A 19,514-nucleotide genomic window follows, 5' to 3' on the forward strand; every position below is an offset into this window, starting at 1 on the left:
GCCACTTTCCTTTCCTCTTCTTTTTACAAAAAGAGCTCACAGCCATCGCACTGGTGTGTGGTGAAAATAGTAGGATGTGCATTACCTTTTTTACCGCAGCATATTGCAATGCACTGTACTGCATGACAACACACTGCATAAAGGTGAATGACATGTCATTTTCAAATTTCAATGAAGTTATATCTTAAAAAAAGGTAAACAGTATGATGCATGGAAATCAGCGCAACCACACTGTTTAATTCCAAGTGCACACCAGCGACCGCGTTATAACATGGCTGCTGGTGTGAACAGGCCCTAAATTATTTGTGTGACCAAATAAACATTAATATAATTTTCTACCCAGGGGATTGGTTGCTTTTAGTAAAAGGGACGGGTGTTTTCTAAATCATGTTCTGCCATTCTAAACAGAAAAGCAGCTGAATTGTGAATTTCTGCAAATGCCCAACCTAAAACTGCCCACGGACTTTGCAAAACAAAAAGCAATGTGTTCCCAAGCATTCCATCAATTCCCCTTTAATGTAGTTGTATAGGCAGTCCCTGAGTTAAGCCCAAGGTTTGGCTTTGTGTAAGTTTGTTCTTAATTTGAATTTGTATGTAAGTTGGAACAGGTACATTTTTTACATGTAACTCCAGCCAAAAAAAATACTTTTAGGTTTTGGATAGCATAGGGAAGAGTTAACTGGCCATGCAGTGATGTGGGATCGCTGACAGGTCCGCTAGACGGTAGGTGGCAGCATGCAGTGAGCAACAAGATGGCCACCCGGCAGTTTCCAGGACCAGTGGGGCATCACTCTGCCTCTGTTCTTAATTATTAGCCGGATGTAAGTCGGATGTTTGTAACACCAGGACTCCCTGTATTGTCCTCCACATAGTTTCCAGTCTAAAGCAAAATCCCTAGTCTATTATTGAAAACATTATTCAAGATTATAAAAATTAAAACAAAAGAAGAGTTGACCAAATCTCCCCACAACAAATCATTTCAGTATATCTGTAAACTAACTGAGTTTATACTATAAGGAGATGGAAACCAGAAAACCCTTCCCGGTAGAAAGGGCCTCACCACTCTGTCACCTCTGCTTAGCAGAACTATGGTGGGAGAAAGAATCAACTAGAAAAAACATCCTTTAAAGTCCCATACACACTATTAGATTTTCTGCAGATTTTTGTCTTCAGATTTACCAAAACCATATAATATGAGGTCAAACCTTAATGCCGCGTACTCATGAGCAGACTTTCCGGCAGACTTGGTCCGGCGGACCGGACACCGTCAGACAATTCGATCGTTTGTGGGCTCCAGCAGACTTTTTTTCCCCAAAAGTCAGATGGACCTAGGAATAAAACATGTTTCAAATCTTTCTGACGGACTCGAGTCCGGTCGAAAAATCCGCTCGTCTGTATGCTAGTCCGACGGACTAAAACCGATGCTAGGGCAGCTATTGGCTACTGGCTATCAACTTCCTTATTTTAGTCCGGTCATATGTCATCACGTATGAATCCATCGGACTTTGGTGTGATCGTGTGTAGGTAAGTCCATTCATTCGGAAAGTCCGTTGGAAGTCCGTCGAAAGTCCGTTGGATAGTCCGTCAGACCAGTCCGGTCGAAAAGTCCGCTCGTGTGTACGCGGCATAAGAGTTTCAATTTGTATGTAATCAGGCAGGCCCTTGCACTACATGGTTTTGGTAAATCTGAAGACAAAAATCTGCAGAAAATCTAATAGTGTGTATGGGGCTTAATTCTAATGTTCTCACTTAACCGCTTCCGGACCAGTCGCCGCAGTTATACTGTGGCGGGTTGGCTCCCCTGCGTGAGCCGTCGTAGCTGTACGTCGGCTCTTTAAGACGCCTCCGGGGGCGTGCGCGCTCCCGAAGCGTGCCTCCGGAGCCGATGCGAGTGCCCGGAGGGCGCGATGACCGCCTGGCAGCCACGATTGCTCATTACAAAACGAGAAACAAGTGAACACATAAATCCCAGTTCTCTCAGGGAAAATGAAACAGATCGTGTGTTCATACTAAGTATGAACACCGATCTCTCTCTTCCCCTAGTCAGTCCCATCCCCCCTACAGTTAGAACACACACAGGGAACACAGTTAACCCCTTGGTCGCACACTAGTGTTAACCTCTTCCCTGCCAGTGTCATTTATACAGTAATCAGTACATTTTTATAGCACTGATCGCTGTATAAATGTCACTGTTCCCAAAAATGTGTCAAAAGTGTCCGATTTGTCCGCCGCAATATCACAGTCCCAATAACAATCGCCACTATTACCAGTAAAAAAAAAAAAAATAATAAAAATCCCATAAATCTATTCCCTATTTTGTAGATGCTATAACTTTTGCGCAAACCAATCAATATATGCTAATTACGATTATTTTTAACCAAAAATATGTAGACTACATATCGGCCTAAACAGAGGAAACATTTTTTTTTGTTTTTTTTTTTTTAAATTTGGGATATTTATTGTAGCAAAAAGTAAAAGATATTGGGGGTTATTTACGAAAGGCAAATCCACTTTGCACTACAAGTGCACGTGAAAGTGCAGTCGCTCTAAATCTAAGGGGTAGATCTGAAATGAGTGGAAGCTCTGCTGATTTTATCATCCAATCATGTGCAAGCTAAAATGCTGTTTTTTACTTTCCTTGCATGTCCCCCTCGGATCTACAGTGACCTTACTTCAAAGTGCACTTTCAGTACACTTGTAGTGCAAATTGGATTTGCCTTTAGTAAATAACCCCCATTGTGTTTTTTTTCAAAATTGTCGCTCTTCTTTTGTTTATAGCGCAAAAAATAAAAAACGCACAGGTGATCAAATACCACCAAAAGAAAACGTTATTTGTGGGAAAAAAAGATGTCAATTTTGTTTGGGTACAGCGTTGCACGACCGCGCAATTGTCAGTTAAAGAGACGCAGAGCCGTATCGCAAAAAATGGCCTGGTCATTGAGCAGCCAAATCTTCCGGGGCTGAAGTGGTTTAGCTACAGCACAGAGTCCGTCTATATAAATCTGATCCTGCACCATTTTTACTGTGCGTTACTGCTTGGTGATGTCTCATTGATGGTAAAGATCTTAATATGTTTTAACAGTTTGTCACAGGAGACTCAGTTCAAGAATCGGTCAAGGAACTGTACCTCCGGCGACTGCACTGATTAACTATATATGTATTTAACCAGTCAAGGTACTCTACCTCAGGCAACTGCACTTATATACTATATATATATATATATATATATATATATATATATATATATATATATATATATATATGTAAGATCATTGTTAAAAGCAAATGATAAAATAGATGACGATGATGCTAAATGAGAACTTTAGTTTTACATTATGTTTAAATAGATAATAAAAATCAGCCACAGAAACCACTTGCAATGTAATGTATATGTTATTTAGGAATTAAACCGTGGTGGCTGGTGTTTTTTTTTGGGGGGGAGGGCGGCAAACAAACACCCCCCCGTGCTCCTGCTTGATCAGGTCACCCGCAACCCACCCCCCGGGGGTCTCACGGTCGGTCATCCAGCCCCACACTTGCCCCATCTAAGTTCCTTGGCGGACATCACTCCTACGGGAGGCGGGTGTCTCCTCCTCATCTGCATCATGGGATTTCTGGCTTGCGTCTCCTCCCTCCTCCTCCTAGGCGTCCAATAGGATAGCCTGTCCTTTCAGCCAATTGGGTGACATGTCTCAGGACCCACTTCCTGATTGGTTGGGAGGAGGATCAGTGTGATAATAGCGAATATTCATTTCTGCGCCCTGAACCCACCCTTTTTTGAACCCTATTAGAGCCTCTGGCTCCAATCACGTGCTTCAAAAACAAAAAACACCCCCTCATTGGAATCCATGTGCTGGCGCCCTGCATGTAGATTATGAGGCCGGATGCATGGATAGGGGGGCAGCGCCCGCGCCCCTAATGGATGGGCCGCCACTGGAATTAAGCCAAGGAGAGCGATGTGTTGTATGTTTTATTTTGTTGCTATGTAGGGTGTGTGCTGCCACCGTAGCCTGTGTATTCTGTTCCTGTACAGTGGTCTCCTAACTGCGGCCATGGGGCTGGATGTGGCTGTTTGTTTGCATTTATCTGGCCCTTGAGGCATTATTCCTTCCACTGACACCATCAATAGGCATAATTCCTGCCACTGACACCAACAATGGGGCACTATTCCTTCCATTACCATCAACAATGGGGCATATATTCCTTCCACTGACAACAAACATGGGGCACCATTCCTCCCAACAACACCAACTATTTGGTGTTGGAACAGTCCGGCCCCCCTAAAGTCTACAGGACAGTAAATTGGCCCTTTCTATAGAATTTGGAGACCCCTGCTTTAGTTTGTTCATCTGTTCCTCTCTCCTGTTTTGTATCTATTTAGTACAGTCCCTCCACATTTAAAGACTCCCTGTTCTCCTAAGTTTGCCCATTTCAATTTCACCTTCACTATAAAGATGGGGCTTAGGAAAGTCATTTTCTTCCTACACTTCAAATTATTAAAAAAAACATCCTTTTTAATTTCACTTTTTGGGAGTAATACTATGTATAGCAACACTATGCTTGCCCTTTACACCCAGTTGCTCTAATCATAGAAGCCTTCTATAAAATAAACAGGATCTATGAATGGAGGATGGGGATATGCTTGATAGCCCCCCTCCCCATTCATAGATTATGTTTTGTTCATGGAAGCTGTATTATGACTTCTATGAAGGGAGTGGCTTGGAAGAAAGGGCGCCCCTTCTTTCCTCTCATACGTAGAGCTTGCCATGAGGCAGTAGGTAGCAGTGAAGGACACTGTCTATTGGCAGACTTTAAACAGCTGTTGTCCCTTTGTGTATATATAAATATATATATATATATATATATATATATATATATATATATATATATATATATACTCACCGGCCATTTTATTAGGTACACCTCTTCAATTGCTTGGTAACACAAATTGCTAATCAGCCAATCACATGGCAGCAACTCAATGCATTTAGGCATCTAGACGTGATGAAGGCAATTTGCTGAAGTTCAAACTGAGCATCAGAATGGGGAAGAAACAACCATCTCTAGGATTTACAGAGAGTGGTCCAAAAAAGAAAAAAATATCCAGTGAGTGGTAGTTGTGTGGACGAAAATGCCTTGTTGATGTCAGAGGAGAATGGGCAGACCGGTTTGAGATGATAGAAAGGCAACAGTAACTCAAATAACCACTCATTACAACCAAGCTATGCACAATACATCGAACTTTGAAGCAGATGGGCTACAGCAGCAGAAGACCACATCGGGTGCCACTCCTGTCAGCTAAGAACAGGAAGCTGAGGCTACAATTCACACAGGCTCACCAAAATTGGACAATAGAAGGTTGGAAAAAATGCTGCGTGGTCTGATGAGTCTCGATTTCAGCTGCAACATTCAGATGGTAGGGTCAGAATTTGGTATAAACAACATGAAAGCATGGATCCATCCTGCATGGATCCATATATATATATATATATATATATATATATATATATATATATATATATTTATATAAATATATACTATATATCTTCTTCCTTTTTTTTTTTTTAAGAGATCACATGACCTCTGATCCCAGCTGCATAAGGGGCTTAGCGATCTGGGGGTGGAGACTGCATGTCAACAGGAGGCGGAAAAACAGCAGTACGCTGATCTTCCCAGTGATTAGCTGTGCAGGGGGATTAGCTGTGTCCATTGGAGTACAGACAGGCTTTGCTCCTAAGTAGAATGCAAAAAACAAAACTGACCACGCGGCTGGGGTGGATGGGCTTCCATGCCTAGCATTGTAGGTTTGAAATAGTAAAGCAAGAGGACTGGAAGGATCGGCAGGTATTTCACACAAAGGGAGCAATGCAAGGAGATCAGGATACTTTTTTTCATGCAAGTAATTGGTACAACAAATGCATATTAGGAATATGAAATTTTGGGGGGTAACATTTACTTTAACCGCTTCCAAACTGGAAGATTACAGTGTCAAGAGTGGGAGAGAAGCAGGATGCAGGAGGATTTCAACTAAAAGAAGAGACATCATTACGTGGAACTCATTCTACTGATTGTAAGTTTCATCCATTGTGCTGTTTTTTCTGTTTTTGTTTATTTAGGCTGCACTTAAGCTGGGTACACGTGAGCCGAATGACAGGAGACATCGGTTAAAAAAAAAATGTCTGTCATTCGGTGTTTGGCCGACTTGGAGTGTTCTGGTGGGGGGCATCTCCGTGTCAAAACACAATAGCTCAGCGGGGGAGATCGCTATATTACCTTTGCATAGTTAGTATAGTGGCTCCGACTGGAGCTGACAGCGGGTTGAACAGAAAAAAATGAATAGTGTGTACCAGTCTTTAGGCGTTAAGGTCTGTACATTCACTGATAACAATATTCCTTACAGTAGTAGTTTGGAATGCTTCCAGTCTGACCACACAAGGGATTTATTATTACAACACTAAAACTCATCATTTGACTATCATAAAAAATAGACTCCTCGTTCTTTTTTTGGAAAATAAAAATCTTTTGAAAGTAAAAAAACAGACTCCTCAACTTAATGGTCAGTTTCAGAAAGGGCATGTCAAGTACTTCTTTACTATCTACAGAACAAACGCATGCAAGAATCTGCAATAAAGTTTGCCGGGTCCTTGCAATGTAGTTAATCTAAAAGGATTTGCTTGCTGTTGTTGTTTTATGTTATGTATCCATTTAAAACTGCAGCTAGTACACTGTATAAGAAAATGTATGCCTTATACAGGTCTTTGTACTATGAAATCAAATTACATAATTGTACTAAAGGACAAATGTCCCAATTACTCTCTTTCCTTAACCTCGTTCTGTAAAAAGCAGCAGCAGATCTCTTCTGTAAAAGTAAATTTAATTTAGGCTTTTCCATTTCCTAGTACAACAGTGCAGGGCGCCCGCCAACATTTCTCTTGAGTGGTCAGCCTGGCACTTCCTGCACTTCAATGTAGTCATGAATTCCTAAAATATCTACTAGTACTGCAGAAAACTGGAGGCTGCATTTTAATTTAAGACCCACACACACAGGCTTCCCCGACTATACATTCCTGCTGAACATGTACAAGCTTTCTGAGGCCCTTATGAAGAGCTGGCGGTGCGGGTTTCCTCTCTACGCAAGGTTAAAATAGTTATTATGGTGTCCTAAGTTTTCTCTTGTAATTGAAATTCTCTTCAGTGAGCAAAGAGAAAAGATTGTGTTTTACATGCTTTGTAATTACAGCAGGCAGCTGCCCCCTGAGACATGTAATTTTTCTGAACCCCACACTTAGCATACATTTATAGCAATCCGATCATTAGACGCTATATGGAAAGAGAACTCCTACTAGGCTTGCACTATGTCATGTACTATAGCTCAATAAAAAATAACACAGACAATGCATAAGGTCATAATGCTGTGTCTGATGGTTGATGGCTGTTGCTGCGTTTACACATTTTTATGAGTTTTTTGAGCACTGCTAAAGGTACTTATTGACTTAAGGTAATGGTTGCCCTGTATGATGAATCAAGCAATAATCTCATCTTTAAAGCTGAACTCCAGGCAAACAGCTACATACACAACTGAAATACAAAATATAGTAGCTGGTTTACCTCAAAAAAGATTTGCATTTCTTTCCATCCATGTTTGGGATGCACTTAGGTCTCATTCTCATGGGCATGCTAAACCACACACCTACAGTATGTGAGGGCCGTGTTTGCCAGCACAGGACACACAGGTGTTGCACGCATCTGTGTGCAAGCAGTCCTATGCATGTCAATCAGGATGCAGCAGCTGTATGGACACAACTTGACATCTGTGTGGGTGCTTACGTGTGCATGGTCCCGGGAACACACTCCTGCAGCAGCTGTATCTGCGGCGCCATTGCTTTCTAATTTACGTTAATTAGAATGACTGTATGTGGAAACACAGAACACCTGTGCATCCTGTGCAGGAAAACACAGCCCTCACATGGATGTATGCTTTAGTAGACCCATATGAAAAAAGCCTTACAGGTCTTGTGACTGGACAGTGAAAAGAGAAGCAGCACACTAATGAGCTTATCTACCTGTTACTATGGGCCCTTTTTCTACAAGAATATTACTTTTTAACACATGAGCACTGTAGTTCAACTGAGGGGGTCCTTTTACTGCTTCTCTCTCTCACAGTCTAAGCTCTACTATACAGGGACTGAATGAGGCTAATACCAAGTTGTATTTAGGTACTGACAATGCTTGCATGTAAATATTACAATCAAAAGCGAAGTAGGTGCTGGTCCAAGCATCTGGGTGAATCCCAATCATATTGTCTTGATCTTTCCTGAGCCTGGACCGACTGAGTGATATCAGCTGATATTAGATTTTAGCCAGCTGTCGTCTTGAAACCGGTCACAGGAGCGCAGAATGAAGTGCACTCCTGTGATCTACAGTAGAAGTATAGCCAAAATAGCTTTGGCTATACATCACCTTTAACAATGTCTTAATGAATACAGAGCTGTATTAATTTGTGCCTTATTCTTGTCTGGAGTTCAGCATTACGAGGCAGGGAGCCACTCACCCGCCAACCTTAGAAGTAACATTTAATCGCACAATTAGTAAACCTGTTCTGATCATTATCATCTGATAAGACAATGATAGAAGTGGTTGTGTATTCCTCCCTCCCCTATTCTCCATTGCATAAACTTGAATGGTCAGCAGGACAGAGAGTTCATGTTTATGAAAGGACCTATTACCTGCTTAGATCTATGGCAAACAGAAGGTTGGCTACTGATTGTCAGATATCTCTCCCTGAGAATAAAGGTAAGTAAGACATCTGCCCATTCCCAAAGCTGTCACACTGGCACCTCTTGGCCGACATATTGCATGCCCTGTAATAATCTTGTTTCCCTTTCTCGATAGAATAATGGTGCCCCTGTGGGAACACTAAACTCATAATTATGGTGGAATCTGACCTAATTATTATGGGGTTTTCAAGTATTATGCATGTGGAAATACTATTAGGTGGATTACGTTTAGGATGGACTTTATCTTATGGTCTATCATGTTTAGTTTGCCCATTGTGCTTAATATTAGGAGTCAATTTAACATGATGTAGCAAACTGGTCTTGAAAACTCACCTTCCCCTTGGCAAATCGGCATCATCCTTTTTCCAACGGACAGTTGGCTGTGGATCTCCAAGGACTGAACACCGAAACTCTACAGTCTCATCTTCCAATACAACTTGGTTAACTGGCTTTCTGACAAACGTTGGTCGTTCTAACAAAAATAGAGAAAACAGAGAAGAAATGTTTTTAGTTGTTGTTTAATATATACAGTATGTAGAGTGTCAGTTGCTGGCAATTACTATATACGTGAAAGAAAATTTGTCACTTTGCCCTAAATTGCCAAACAGGCCATTTCTCTTAAAAGAAGAACCCCACTCATTGACTGATAATCACATTCACCATGCTCCACCGCCAGTCCACTGTTCCATCAGAGTCATCTACATATAACTGGTGTTTTAGGAATGAGTGATCATGTAAACTCCTAACATGGTGCAATGTATGGGCCTGAGTAGCCAGTCCTCAGGAGTGAACACTGTCACATTGAACACTGTCAAATGAAGAAGAGGAGAACACCAATAACCTTGTAAACTCCAATACCGTTCAAAATGATGCTAACGCAGGGTTTGGCCTGCCCCGCCAAATATGTTAAAGTGGAGCTAGAATCAAGTAGTCGCATCACTGAAACAGCCCCCCCTCTCTGTGCCAGTGCGCTAAGAAGCAAATCACTAAGGTCTAAAAATGCATGAGAACATGTCAATGTGCACTGTAAAATGTGTAGTTGTGTACTTTGAAGGGCACATTAACCTGTGTTTTTTGTGCATTAATGTAATGCAATTTGCATTACAATGTGCCCTTTCATACACTTCCAATATAATAGAAACGTGTATTAAAGCAAGTGTGAACTCATCCTAAATACTGTACAGAAATGTTTTATGGACAGCTGGTGATGTTTTTGTGGTTGTGTGCTCCCCCAGGGAGCCCTGTTGTCCTATATTGGTTATGCCTAAATGCAGATCTGCTGGTTCATAGACCCTGAAGACACCATCAGTGTAGTCCAGACATGAGAAACAGGAGTGGGCAGTACATGTCTCTGGTGATTTCAAAGTTCTCAGAGGGTTCCTGTAAACTTAAAAGAACAGGTTGTGCCTAGGCACTAAAACCTGTGAAGGTTTACTCTGCTGCTTCCATTTGGGAGTTACACGTCAAACATGCAATGTTTGGCTATGTCTTTGTTGCATTAAAGCAGTGGTCACCAACCTTTTGGACCTCACGGACCACTAAACTCACAATTTTGAATCCCGCTGACCATTAACATGAATTTTACAAACCCACTGCTGCCTTATACACGCAATGCTCTGTCTCTCTGCCCCCCTCTGCCCCCATTCCTCACTCTGCATCGCAACTGCTGCCCTATACACACAATGTTCCCCTCTGCCCCCCCTCCTCCTCACTCTGCATCACATTGCTGCCTTATACACACAATGCTCCGGCTCTCCGCCCCCCCTCCTCACTCTGCATCACACTTCTGCCTTACACAGACTCATCATTGGACCTCACCTCCTTATCCAGCCATGTACTCAAGCTCCATACTCCCTCCCACAGTCTGTGATCAGCGCTGCCATTGGAAGTCACCTCCTTCTTCACCTCCCGCTCTCTGCGCTACTCCCGGCCCCTCCCTCTGAGTTCACAGGAGCCGGAACTACAGAGGAGGCCTTGGGTATCAATGCGCACAGACAGTATTGACTATCTGCACTCATTGAGAACACCACTGGAAAAAACATTGGGTGGTATACATCTGCCACAATGTTGATGTGCTGCAGACCCCTGGGGACCATCAAAATGTTCTCCACAGACCACTGGTTGGTGGCTGCTGCATTAAACTACTTTTAGACGTTAAGTATAGGTTTACTTTCATAGACAAAGACAACAGTTTGGGAGACAAACTGAATTTTACAATGTTGGCAAAATAGGTTAATAAATACTGGGATAATTGAACTAGTAGCCATTAATGTTCTATTGTGCAAAGAATACACACCTTGGTAACTGCATTTCCTGTTAACCAAAAAAAGGGTTGTGATATAAGCTAAAACTGAAACTGTCATTAACAGACTTGTATCAAAAATAGCAGCCAAGTTAACATTATTAATAGACTTCAGTGGACCTTTGGGGTTATACATTTACATGCATAAAAATACCAGGGAGCGTTTACTATGATGGTGTTGTCACAGCCAGTACAGCATTGTTTTCCTTGATGTAGTCTTTTGTCCACCTTCTCCAAGGGAAGGCTGCCTGCTGATACTTCCAATGCCCACCAACTGCTCTCCATACACCTTATTGAGCATAAGTGGCTCAGAACAGGACTCAAAGTCTAAATCAGTAAATCCTGACCACTAGGCTGTGAATTTTGTCTGGCTGCAACATTATGGTGTAAATTACTTGTAGTTGACTAGTTGGAAAGTTTAAATACATAATTATTTAATAGTGTTATAACTCTAGTATGCATTTTATAACTCCAGCCATATGTGCTATACAGTAAAACGATACTAACTATACTGAACCAATTGAATAGCTGATACATATGAAATTTTAAGAACTGGCTGTGGAGGGATTTTCCAAATGTTTCTAGCAATGTACCTAGAGACAGGGAATAATAGATTCTTGGAAAAATGTATCCCATCTTTCTGTTGTCTGAAGGATTACTTCATTTTTCTCCAGCTCTTTTATCTGTATCGATTTTTCTAAGTCTGTCAAGAACATTTTGACTAGTGTTTGAAGTAACACTACTTAATGGTGGATGCCACTGACACTTCTTCAGCCCTGCGTGTCATGGGGTTATATATGTTGTTTATTACCTAGGTACTTTAACAAGGACTTTAGAGGCAGAGCTTGTTGAACATTGAGCCTTGATAAACATACACATAATACAAATAATAATTGATAGCAAAGGTAATTGGTAGTCACAGTATATCATAGAATTTATAAAGGCACTAAAATATATCACAAAATGAGGATAATTAACTGAAAAAAACAAGGATAATTGACCAAAAAGTCCTCCGGATGAAGCATTGAGAATTGAGCATTGTTAGATACTGTTAAACAGGTTGAGAGAATCAGCCAAATGCAGATAATACATACATTGGCTTATAACATGTATTAATATGTAATGTTCACCTAATCAAAGTGTGTTACTCCTAACAAAGCATTCTTTTTTGTACTTTATTATCATATACATACACAAGGGCAGCCATATTTGCATATCACATAAAAAAATGTTACATGGTGAGTCCACTAAAAAGTAATATTTTAATTATAGCTTGGGCCTGGTAGACTAAGTCAGCTACTGGATTCATACAATATACTGCATGCTTTGGATATTCAACAACAAGATAACCTCACCATAAATGTCAGCACTGTTGCAGTCTATATGAGAGTTTTGGGATGGGTGACCAAGAGATGAAAAGGAATAGAATTTTTGGATGATTTAACTCTATAACCTCTACCAAAAACTTAAATATTGGTTTCGGTTGAACTGACCGTTCAAATTCACATCAAAACCGATGGTAGTGTAAACTTTATTGATCGGAATGTGTACCTATTGAAAATATATCAAAGTTACTCTTTAAGAGGTACATTTAAAGTGTATCTAAAGCCCAAAAAATATTTTAGTTTTGGATAGAGTGGGTAGAGATTAGAGTCTTTGTCCGGTTTTTATTACTCTCTGTGTCCCTGTTAAGGAGATTTACCCTCTCAATTTGTTCCGGTAGCCAATATCAGGGGAGTAAAAATTAAAGAAATCCACAATTTTTTGTTGTCACCACATAGGGCAGATATTTCCTCTGGCTTCCTGTTGTGTCTGCAGGACAGGAAGTTAAGGGTAATCTCATGATTGAGACACGAATGACCAAAAAATAACTAGATGGGTTTAACTACACCATCCAAAATGAAAAAAAAAGATTTGGCTTCAGCTACACTTAAAGGTCAAATGCACATTTATTATGAGCTGAGAAACATGCAACCAAATAAAACTTTAAAGCACCTGTGGTATAACCCACACTCTTATATTAGAAAAAAGGCCCATGTGCGGTTTTAGGCACATTTCAGGCATGTTGGGGTGTGTTGGCAGCCAATTCAATTACAAATGGCTGCCTTAACAACATACAAATTAACATGTAACATAACACACTTAACATGTATGCGTTACCACAAAACACGTATGTAAATGGAGCAAATATTTCATATGGATAAGAAAAATATACTTGCTTTTTGTGCTGCTTTACTGAATAAGTCCTGTTTATTCTCAGTGTTATCTACAGCAGTGGTTCTCAACCTCAGTCCTCGAGTTCCCCCAACAGTCCATGTTTTCATATTTTCCTTTATCTTGCCCAGGTGCTTTAAATCAGAGTCAATGGCTTGGTATTTTGGACAGCTATTTTATCTAAGAGAAATTCCCAAAACATTGCCTGTTGGGGGTACTTGAGGACTCAGGTTGAGAACCACTGATCTACAGTAAGTGAATTTGCCATCACTGTGACTGATAGGAATATATGTGTGTATCCAGAAGGCTCTAAGCAACCCGTTTGCTGTTGCCAACCATGTTTATTGCATTTCTGACACCTCTGCCTGCTACTGAAGATATTTCTCAGCAAATATCACAGAATTCCGGTGATTAGCCTAGTACAGTAACATGCAGTTAGGTGTGCTTTAACAGTAAAAAAATACAAATGTATCTAAATGTAAAGAAAAAGGAAAAAAGCTTACCAAACACTGTCAGCTCTGCTGGGTCACTGTCTCTTTCTCCCACCATATTAGTTCCAACACAAGTGTACATTCCTGCATCACTTTTCCTTGTGTTCGAAAGCATCAGTTTTCCACCTCGAATCTTGAATGAGAATGAAAAAGAAAGGATACTGCTTTAAATATGTTAATTACAGCTTACATTCACGTCTACAGGTCTCTTAGGCCACCACCAATCCCAATGAGCAGTAAAGGCATGTTGGAATTTTTTGGTATAATTTATCATTGCTGAGTATTATAAAGTCGACCTAGTATCAGGAATGTTTTGTTATGTTAAGTGCATGCATGCTGCCGTCATGTGTAATTACAACGATCAGCCATAACAATGACCACCAACAGGCTGTCAGGTGAAAAACATTGATTATCAAGTTACAATGGCATCTGAAAGTGGGTGGGATATATAAGGCAAGTGAACATGTTGAAGTTGATGTGTTGGAAGCCAAAAAAAAAAGGGCATTGCAGTTTGTTGTGTATAGGGTTGTGTAGCCACAGACCAGTCTGGGTGCCCCTGCTGACCCATGTCCATAGCCAAAAACCCCTATAATGGGCACATGAGCATCAGAACTGGACCACGGAGCAATGGAAGTAGGTGGCCTGGTCTGATGAATCACGTTTGGTTAACCTCCTTCTGACTGTCATCTGACCTGCTTCTAAAGAACAGAAGACCATCGACACAGGCCCAAACACTTACAGGTATTTAAAGTGGAGCTCCAGGCTCTATCAGAAAACAATGAAAGCAAGCAGCTACAAATACTGATTTTTTACTTTGCTCTCGGGTGCTGCTTTGCGACTTTACAGCTGGTTCCCTACTGTGCCTCCACAAGTGGAGCTTTCCCTTTTGGGTGGAGCTCCGCTTTAATACCTCTCACAGGGTTCAAAGCTCTACCTCTGACAATGCCTGCATCTGCTATTCTGCCCATAAATATGGAGTCATCTTTGGGATTATCCAAGGTCACTATCTACTATCTGAGATGCTAATTTGGAGATGACAAAATCATGTAAATCCTGGTGCCTGCACCATTCTTGGCTATGTTCACACATCCAATACATGTAAGCCCCCGCTAAATACTTTCAACATCTGACATGCTACAAAGTTACAATGTGCAGTTCAGGTGATCACTGGGTGAGGGGAGACTTATGAAATGCTCTCTTTTGTCTGCAGAAGATGATATCATCTCAGCCTAGGCTTTTAAATGATAAAAGGTATGACATGTGTATTGTGACATATTAGGAAATTATATGGGCAGAATTGAGAGCTTCACTTTTACAGCTAGAAAAGGTTCACTTTTACAGATACCTGATAACATCATCAGAGATGGTAGTTGTCTGTAAGAAAGAAGAAGGCTAAGAACCTAGAAGGTTGAAGGGGAATCTATAATATTTTCTGTATGTTTTCTTTTTTAAAGTGGATGTAAACCCACTCATCATTTCTAAATTACTTCCATAGTGCTGATCTATAAGGATTTACATGCCTCCTGCATGTATCCTTACCTTTAATCACACACATAGGTTGGACTTGATGGACTTGATGTGTCTTTTTTCAACCTCACCTACTCTGTAACTATATTTAACTATGTAACTATATAACCTGTAAAATATCCCCCCTTCAGCTGTTTGGAGCCCTGCAATACTCCGGATTCTGTGGCCAGGTCTATTGTCCAGGGCTTGGTGGGTGGAGTCGTGATATCAGTAGACTCCCAGCCCACCTCTACACTCCCCTTGGCCAGGCATCAATATTTCTTACACTGAACTTCTGCTGGTCTTTTGGATTATGTCCCATAATCACTAAGATCCAGTCAAAACCCAGAAAAGTAACCACATGACTTCAGCATGCCCAATCATGCTGAGGTGTGGAGCAGCCAATCCTGGGAGAGCTGGAGAAGAAAGGAGGGGGGATGTGAAGTACAAAGAATGCCTCTCTCACACTTGTGCATGAGATAAGGAAATCATCTGTTACTCACATCTGTTACTCACAGCAAGGGGGAAGAAATCGACACCTATTTCTCTTTCAGTCTGTTTTTTATCTTACTGAAGAAAAATATCTGGATTGCTCAGAGCTGGATTAACCCTTTGTGGCAAGACTGGGCAAAGATGACATGACATCCTCTGCTGTAACAGATATGAGTCTAATGCCCCGTACACACGGCCGGACATTGATCGGACATTCCGACAACAAAATCCTAGGATTTTTTCCGACGGATGTTGACTCAAACTTGTCTTGCATACACACGGTCACACAAAGTTGTCGGAAAATCCGATCATTCTGAACGCGGTGACGTAAAACACGTACATCGGGACTATAAACGGGGCAGTAGCCAATAGCTTTCATCTCTTTATTTATTCTGAGCATGCGTGGCACTTTGTGCGTCGGATTTGTGTACACACGATCGGAAATTCCGACAACGGATTTTGTTGTCAGAAAATTTTATAGCCTGCTCTCAAACTTTTTGTGTAGGAAAATCCGATGGAAAATGTGTGATGGAGCCTACACACGGTCAGAATTTCCAACAACAAGGTCCTATCACACATTTTCCGTTGGAAAATCCGACCGTGTGTACGGGGCATTACTGTTTTGGGGTTTACATTGACTTCAAGTTCAGGAATAAAACATAAAACTTTGAAAAACAATTGTATTTTTATTTTTCGTATATAATTATGCAATACTGCACATTTTTATTTCATAGTTGCTATTTGCATCTAGCTAGTAAGGTCAAGGTTGCTAACTCAGGTTTTCTACGTGAATAGCTTGGAGTATGAATAGACTCGAATAAAGTAAAAATTGTATACTAGTAATGAAATAACGTATATGAAACATTGGAACATATAAAAACACTTAAAAGAGATTCAGAATACATTATCCTTCAATTACGACTTTATGATGAGAGAGCAGTGGGGTGCAGAATTCACTCAAAGATCAATTTCTTTTGTTCAGACTATATTGAAGCTGAACTCCAGGCACAAAACTTTCATTTAGATATAAATGCAGTTTGTGTGCACCAAACATCTTTACAAATCCAGGAGCAGTGGCATCATCACTGGGCTTTACTTAGCCTGTGCAGAGAGCAGAGCTGTGGGTGGGACCCAGCAGATCCACCAAAAACAGTCTGTCTGCAGAAAACTACAGGTGGGGGCGGAGACAAGACCAGTCACCCTGCACAAGGGGAGAGAGCAGCAGTGACCGGTCTTTATTGCAGGAAGATCATGCACAGAGGCACATTTTTATACTGGATTACTGCACAGATATGGAATAATTACACAAAGCACAAGAAAGAATACAGATGCCTCTTGTTCTTAGACAATATTTGCCTGTCCTGGAGTTCAGCTTTAACCGCTTGCGGACCAGTGCACGCTGATTTACTTCGGCAGAATGGCACTGGTAGGCAAAAGGCGTACAGGTACGACCCCTTTAAGAAGCAGTGTCGCGGGCGCGCGGGCGGCAGGGCACGTGCGCACCTGCCATGGTCTCCGTGACCGTGGGTCCCATGGACTCGTTGTCTGCTGGGTGCCCGCGATCGTGTCACGGAGAGAAAGAACTGGGAGATGCTTTTGTAAACAAAGCATTTCCCGTTCTGCCTAGTGACAGGACAGAGATTACAGCTCTCTGTCATTGAGAGCAGTGATCACTGTCCTGTGTGTTGAAGCCCATCCCCCTCACAGTTAGAAACACTCCCTAGGACACACTTAACCCCTTCACCGCCCCCTAGTGGTTAACCCCTTCACTGCCAGTTTCATTTACACAGTAATCAATGCATTTTAATAGCACTGATCACTGTATAAATGACAATGGTCCCAAAATAGTGTCAAAAATGTCCGATGTGTCCGCCATAATGTCGCAGTCCCAATAAAAATCACAGATTGCCGCCATTACTAATAAACTTCATAATTAAAAATAAAAATGCCATACAACTATCCCCTATTTTGTAGACGCTATAAATTTTGTGCAAACCAATCAATAAACGCTTATTGCAATTTTTTTTTACCAAAAATATGTAGAAGAATACATATCGGCCTAAACTTTTTTATATATTTTTGGGGGATATTTATTATAATAAAAAGTAAAAAATATTGCATTTTTTTCAAAATTGTTGCTCTTTTTTTGTTTATAGCACAAAAAATAAAAACCGCAGAGACGATCAAATACCACCAAAAGAAAGCTCTGTTTGTGGGCAAAAGAGGACGTTAATTTTGTTTGGGTACAACGTCGCATGACCGCCCAATTGTCAGTTAAAGCAACACAGTGCCAAATTGCAAAAAAGTGCTCTGGTCAGGAAGGAGGGGGGGGGTAAAATCTCCCGGGGCTGAAGTGGTTAAGCTGCTAAAATGGATCTGTAATTGATTACTACAGGTCTCAGTAAACTCTTTGAAATATGGGCTAAATATATAAAAGTATGTATAGGAGAAAAAATCTGTGATGCCTTGGTGGGCCAGCAGTGTGTGTGTGTGTGTGTGTGTGTATGTATTGTATATATATATATATATATATATATATATTTTTTTTTTTTTTTTTTTATAGAGTAGCCAAGTTACTTACGCTAATCCTCTCGTCTCTGTCATCTATTCGAACTTTGTCCTTCTTCCAGTATATGGTTGGCTCAGGATGTCCTCTAGGTGGCTGACACTCCAAAATGGCAGGCTCCCCAGCTGCCACTACCACATCTGTAGGATTTAGTCGAAAGTCGTCTCGAAGCACTGTTATGACAAAGAAAGGTTTGCACAATATTAAAATGGGCATTGCAACACTACAAGTATGGTATATTAAAAAAAAAACAAAAAAAAAAAACAAGAGTTAGCAGTTCATATCTAATATTATTTTCTAACCCTGGAGACACTATGATAGAAAATCTTTCCAAAGTGAGGGCAAATCCACTTTTGAACAGTTGTCACTTTAACAGATGTTCCCATTGGACAATTTCCTTCCCAGTGATAACTTAAAATGTTTGATCTCCCAACAGTCTCCCACACCCCTTTCTTGGTGATGATAGTGACCTTGGAACAGGTTAGATAAGCACAATCCCACCCTTGCTCAAGATTATCAAGAGGAATAGTTTCTGTGCTAAACACTACTGATATTTTATGTTAGTTGACATCTGGCATGACAAAGTCATACCAGAGCTGCCATGGTCTCTGGCATTGTCATAAAGATATATATATATATATATATATATATATATATATATATATATATATATATATATATATATATATATTTACAGTAGCAATGAAAACACAAAAAAACTAGAGTAGAGTGTCGGTGCTCAGGCTGTAGCATGTATTGCAAGTCCATAACAATCATGAGCTGGCAACTCGATAGCCTCTTCATTAGAAAACGTTATGATTGCACTACAGCAATGGCAAAATCCATAAAATGCTAACGCATTTCGGCCGATGTTATGAGGAAGGCTGTGGCCGAAAGGCGTTAGCATTTTATGGATTTTGCCACTGCTGTAGTGCAATAATAATGTTTATTAATGAAGAAGCTATCGTGTTGCTGGCTCATGATTGATATATAGAAATTATATATATATATATATATATATATATATATATATATATATATATATATATATGTATATTGTTAAAGAATAGAGGGAGGAAGAAAGACAGAGAAAATAGATCCTTCTTAGTTTTCTCGGGAGATCTGAGAGTATAAATGGACACCAGCACTGTGGAAAAAACTGGTGA

At 40.6% G+C, this 19,514-nt stretch overlaps 1 protein-coding gene across 21 annotated transcripts in view; it reads right to left on the reverse strand.

Moving 5' to 3' along the window:
* ROBO2 (roundabout guidance receptor 2) overlaps window positions 1–19,514 on the reverse strand; it is a 1,381,148-nt gene that overhangs the window by 164,491 nt on the left and 1,197,143 nt on the right. For all 21 annotated transcript variants that reach the window (XM_073617042.1, XM_073617045.1, XM_073617032.1 and 18 more), the window contains exons 3-5: window positions 18,364–18,521; window positions 13,797–13,917; window positions 9,111–9,249 (exon numbers count right to left, since the gene is read on the reverse strand). In XM_073617042.1, the coding sequence (XP_073473143.1) occupies window positions 9,111–9,249; window positions 13,797–13,917; window positions 18,364–18,521 (418 nt within the window). The remainder of the gene's footprint in view (window positions 1–9,110; window positions 9,250–13,796; window positions 13,918–18,363; window positions 18,522–19,514) is intronic.

The sequence above is a fragment of the Aquarana catesbeiana genome, linkage group LG02, assembly GCF_042186555.1.
Source record: "Aquarana catesbeiana isolate 2022-GZ linkage group LG02, ASM4218655v1, whole genome shotgun sequence".
NCBI lineage: Eukaryota > Metazoa > Chordata > Amphibia > Anura > Ranidae > Aquarana > Aquarana catesbeiana.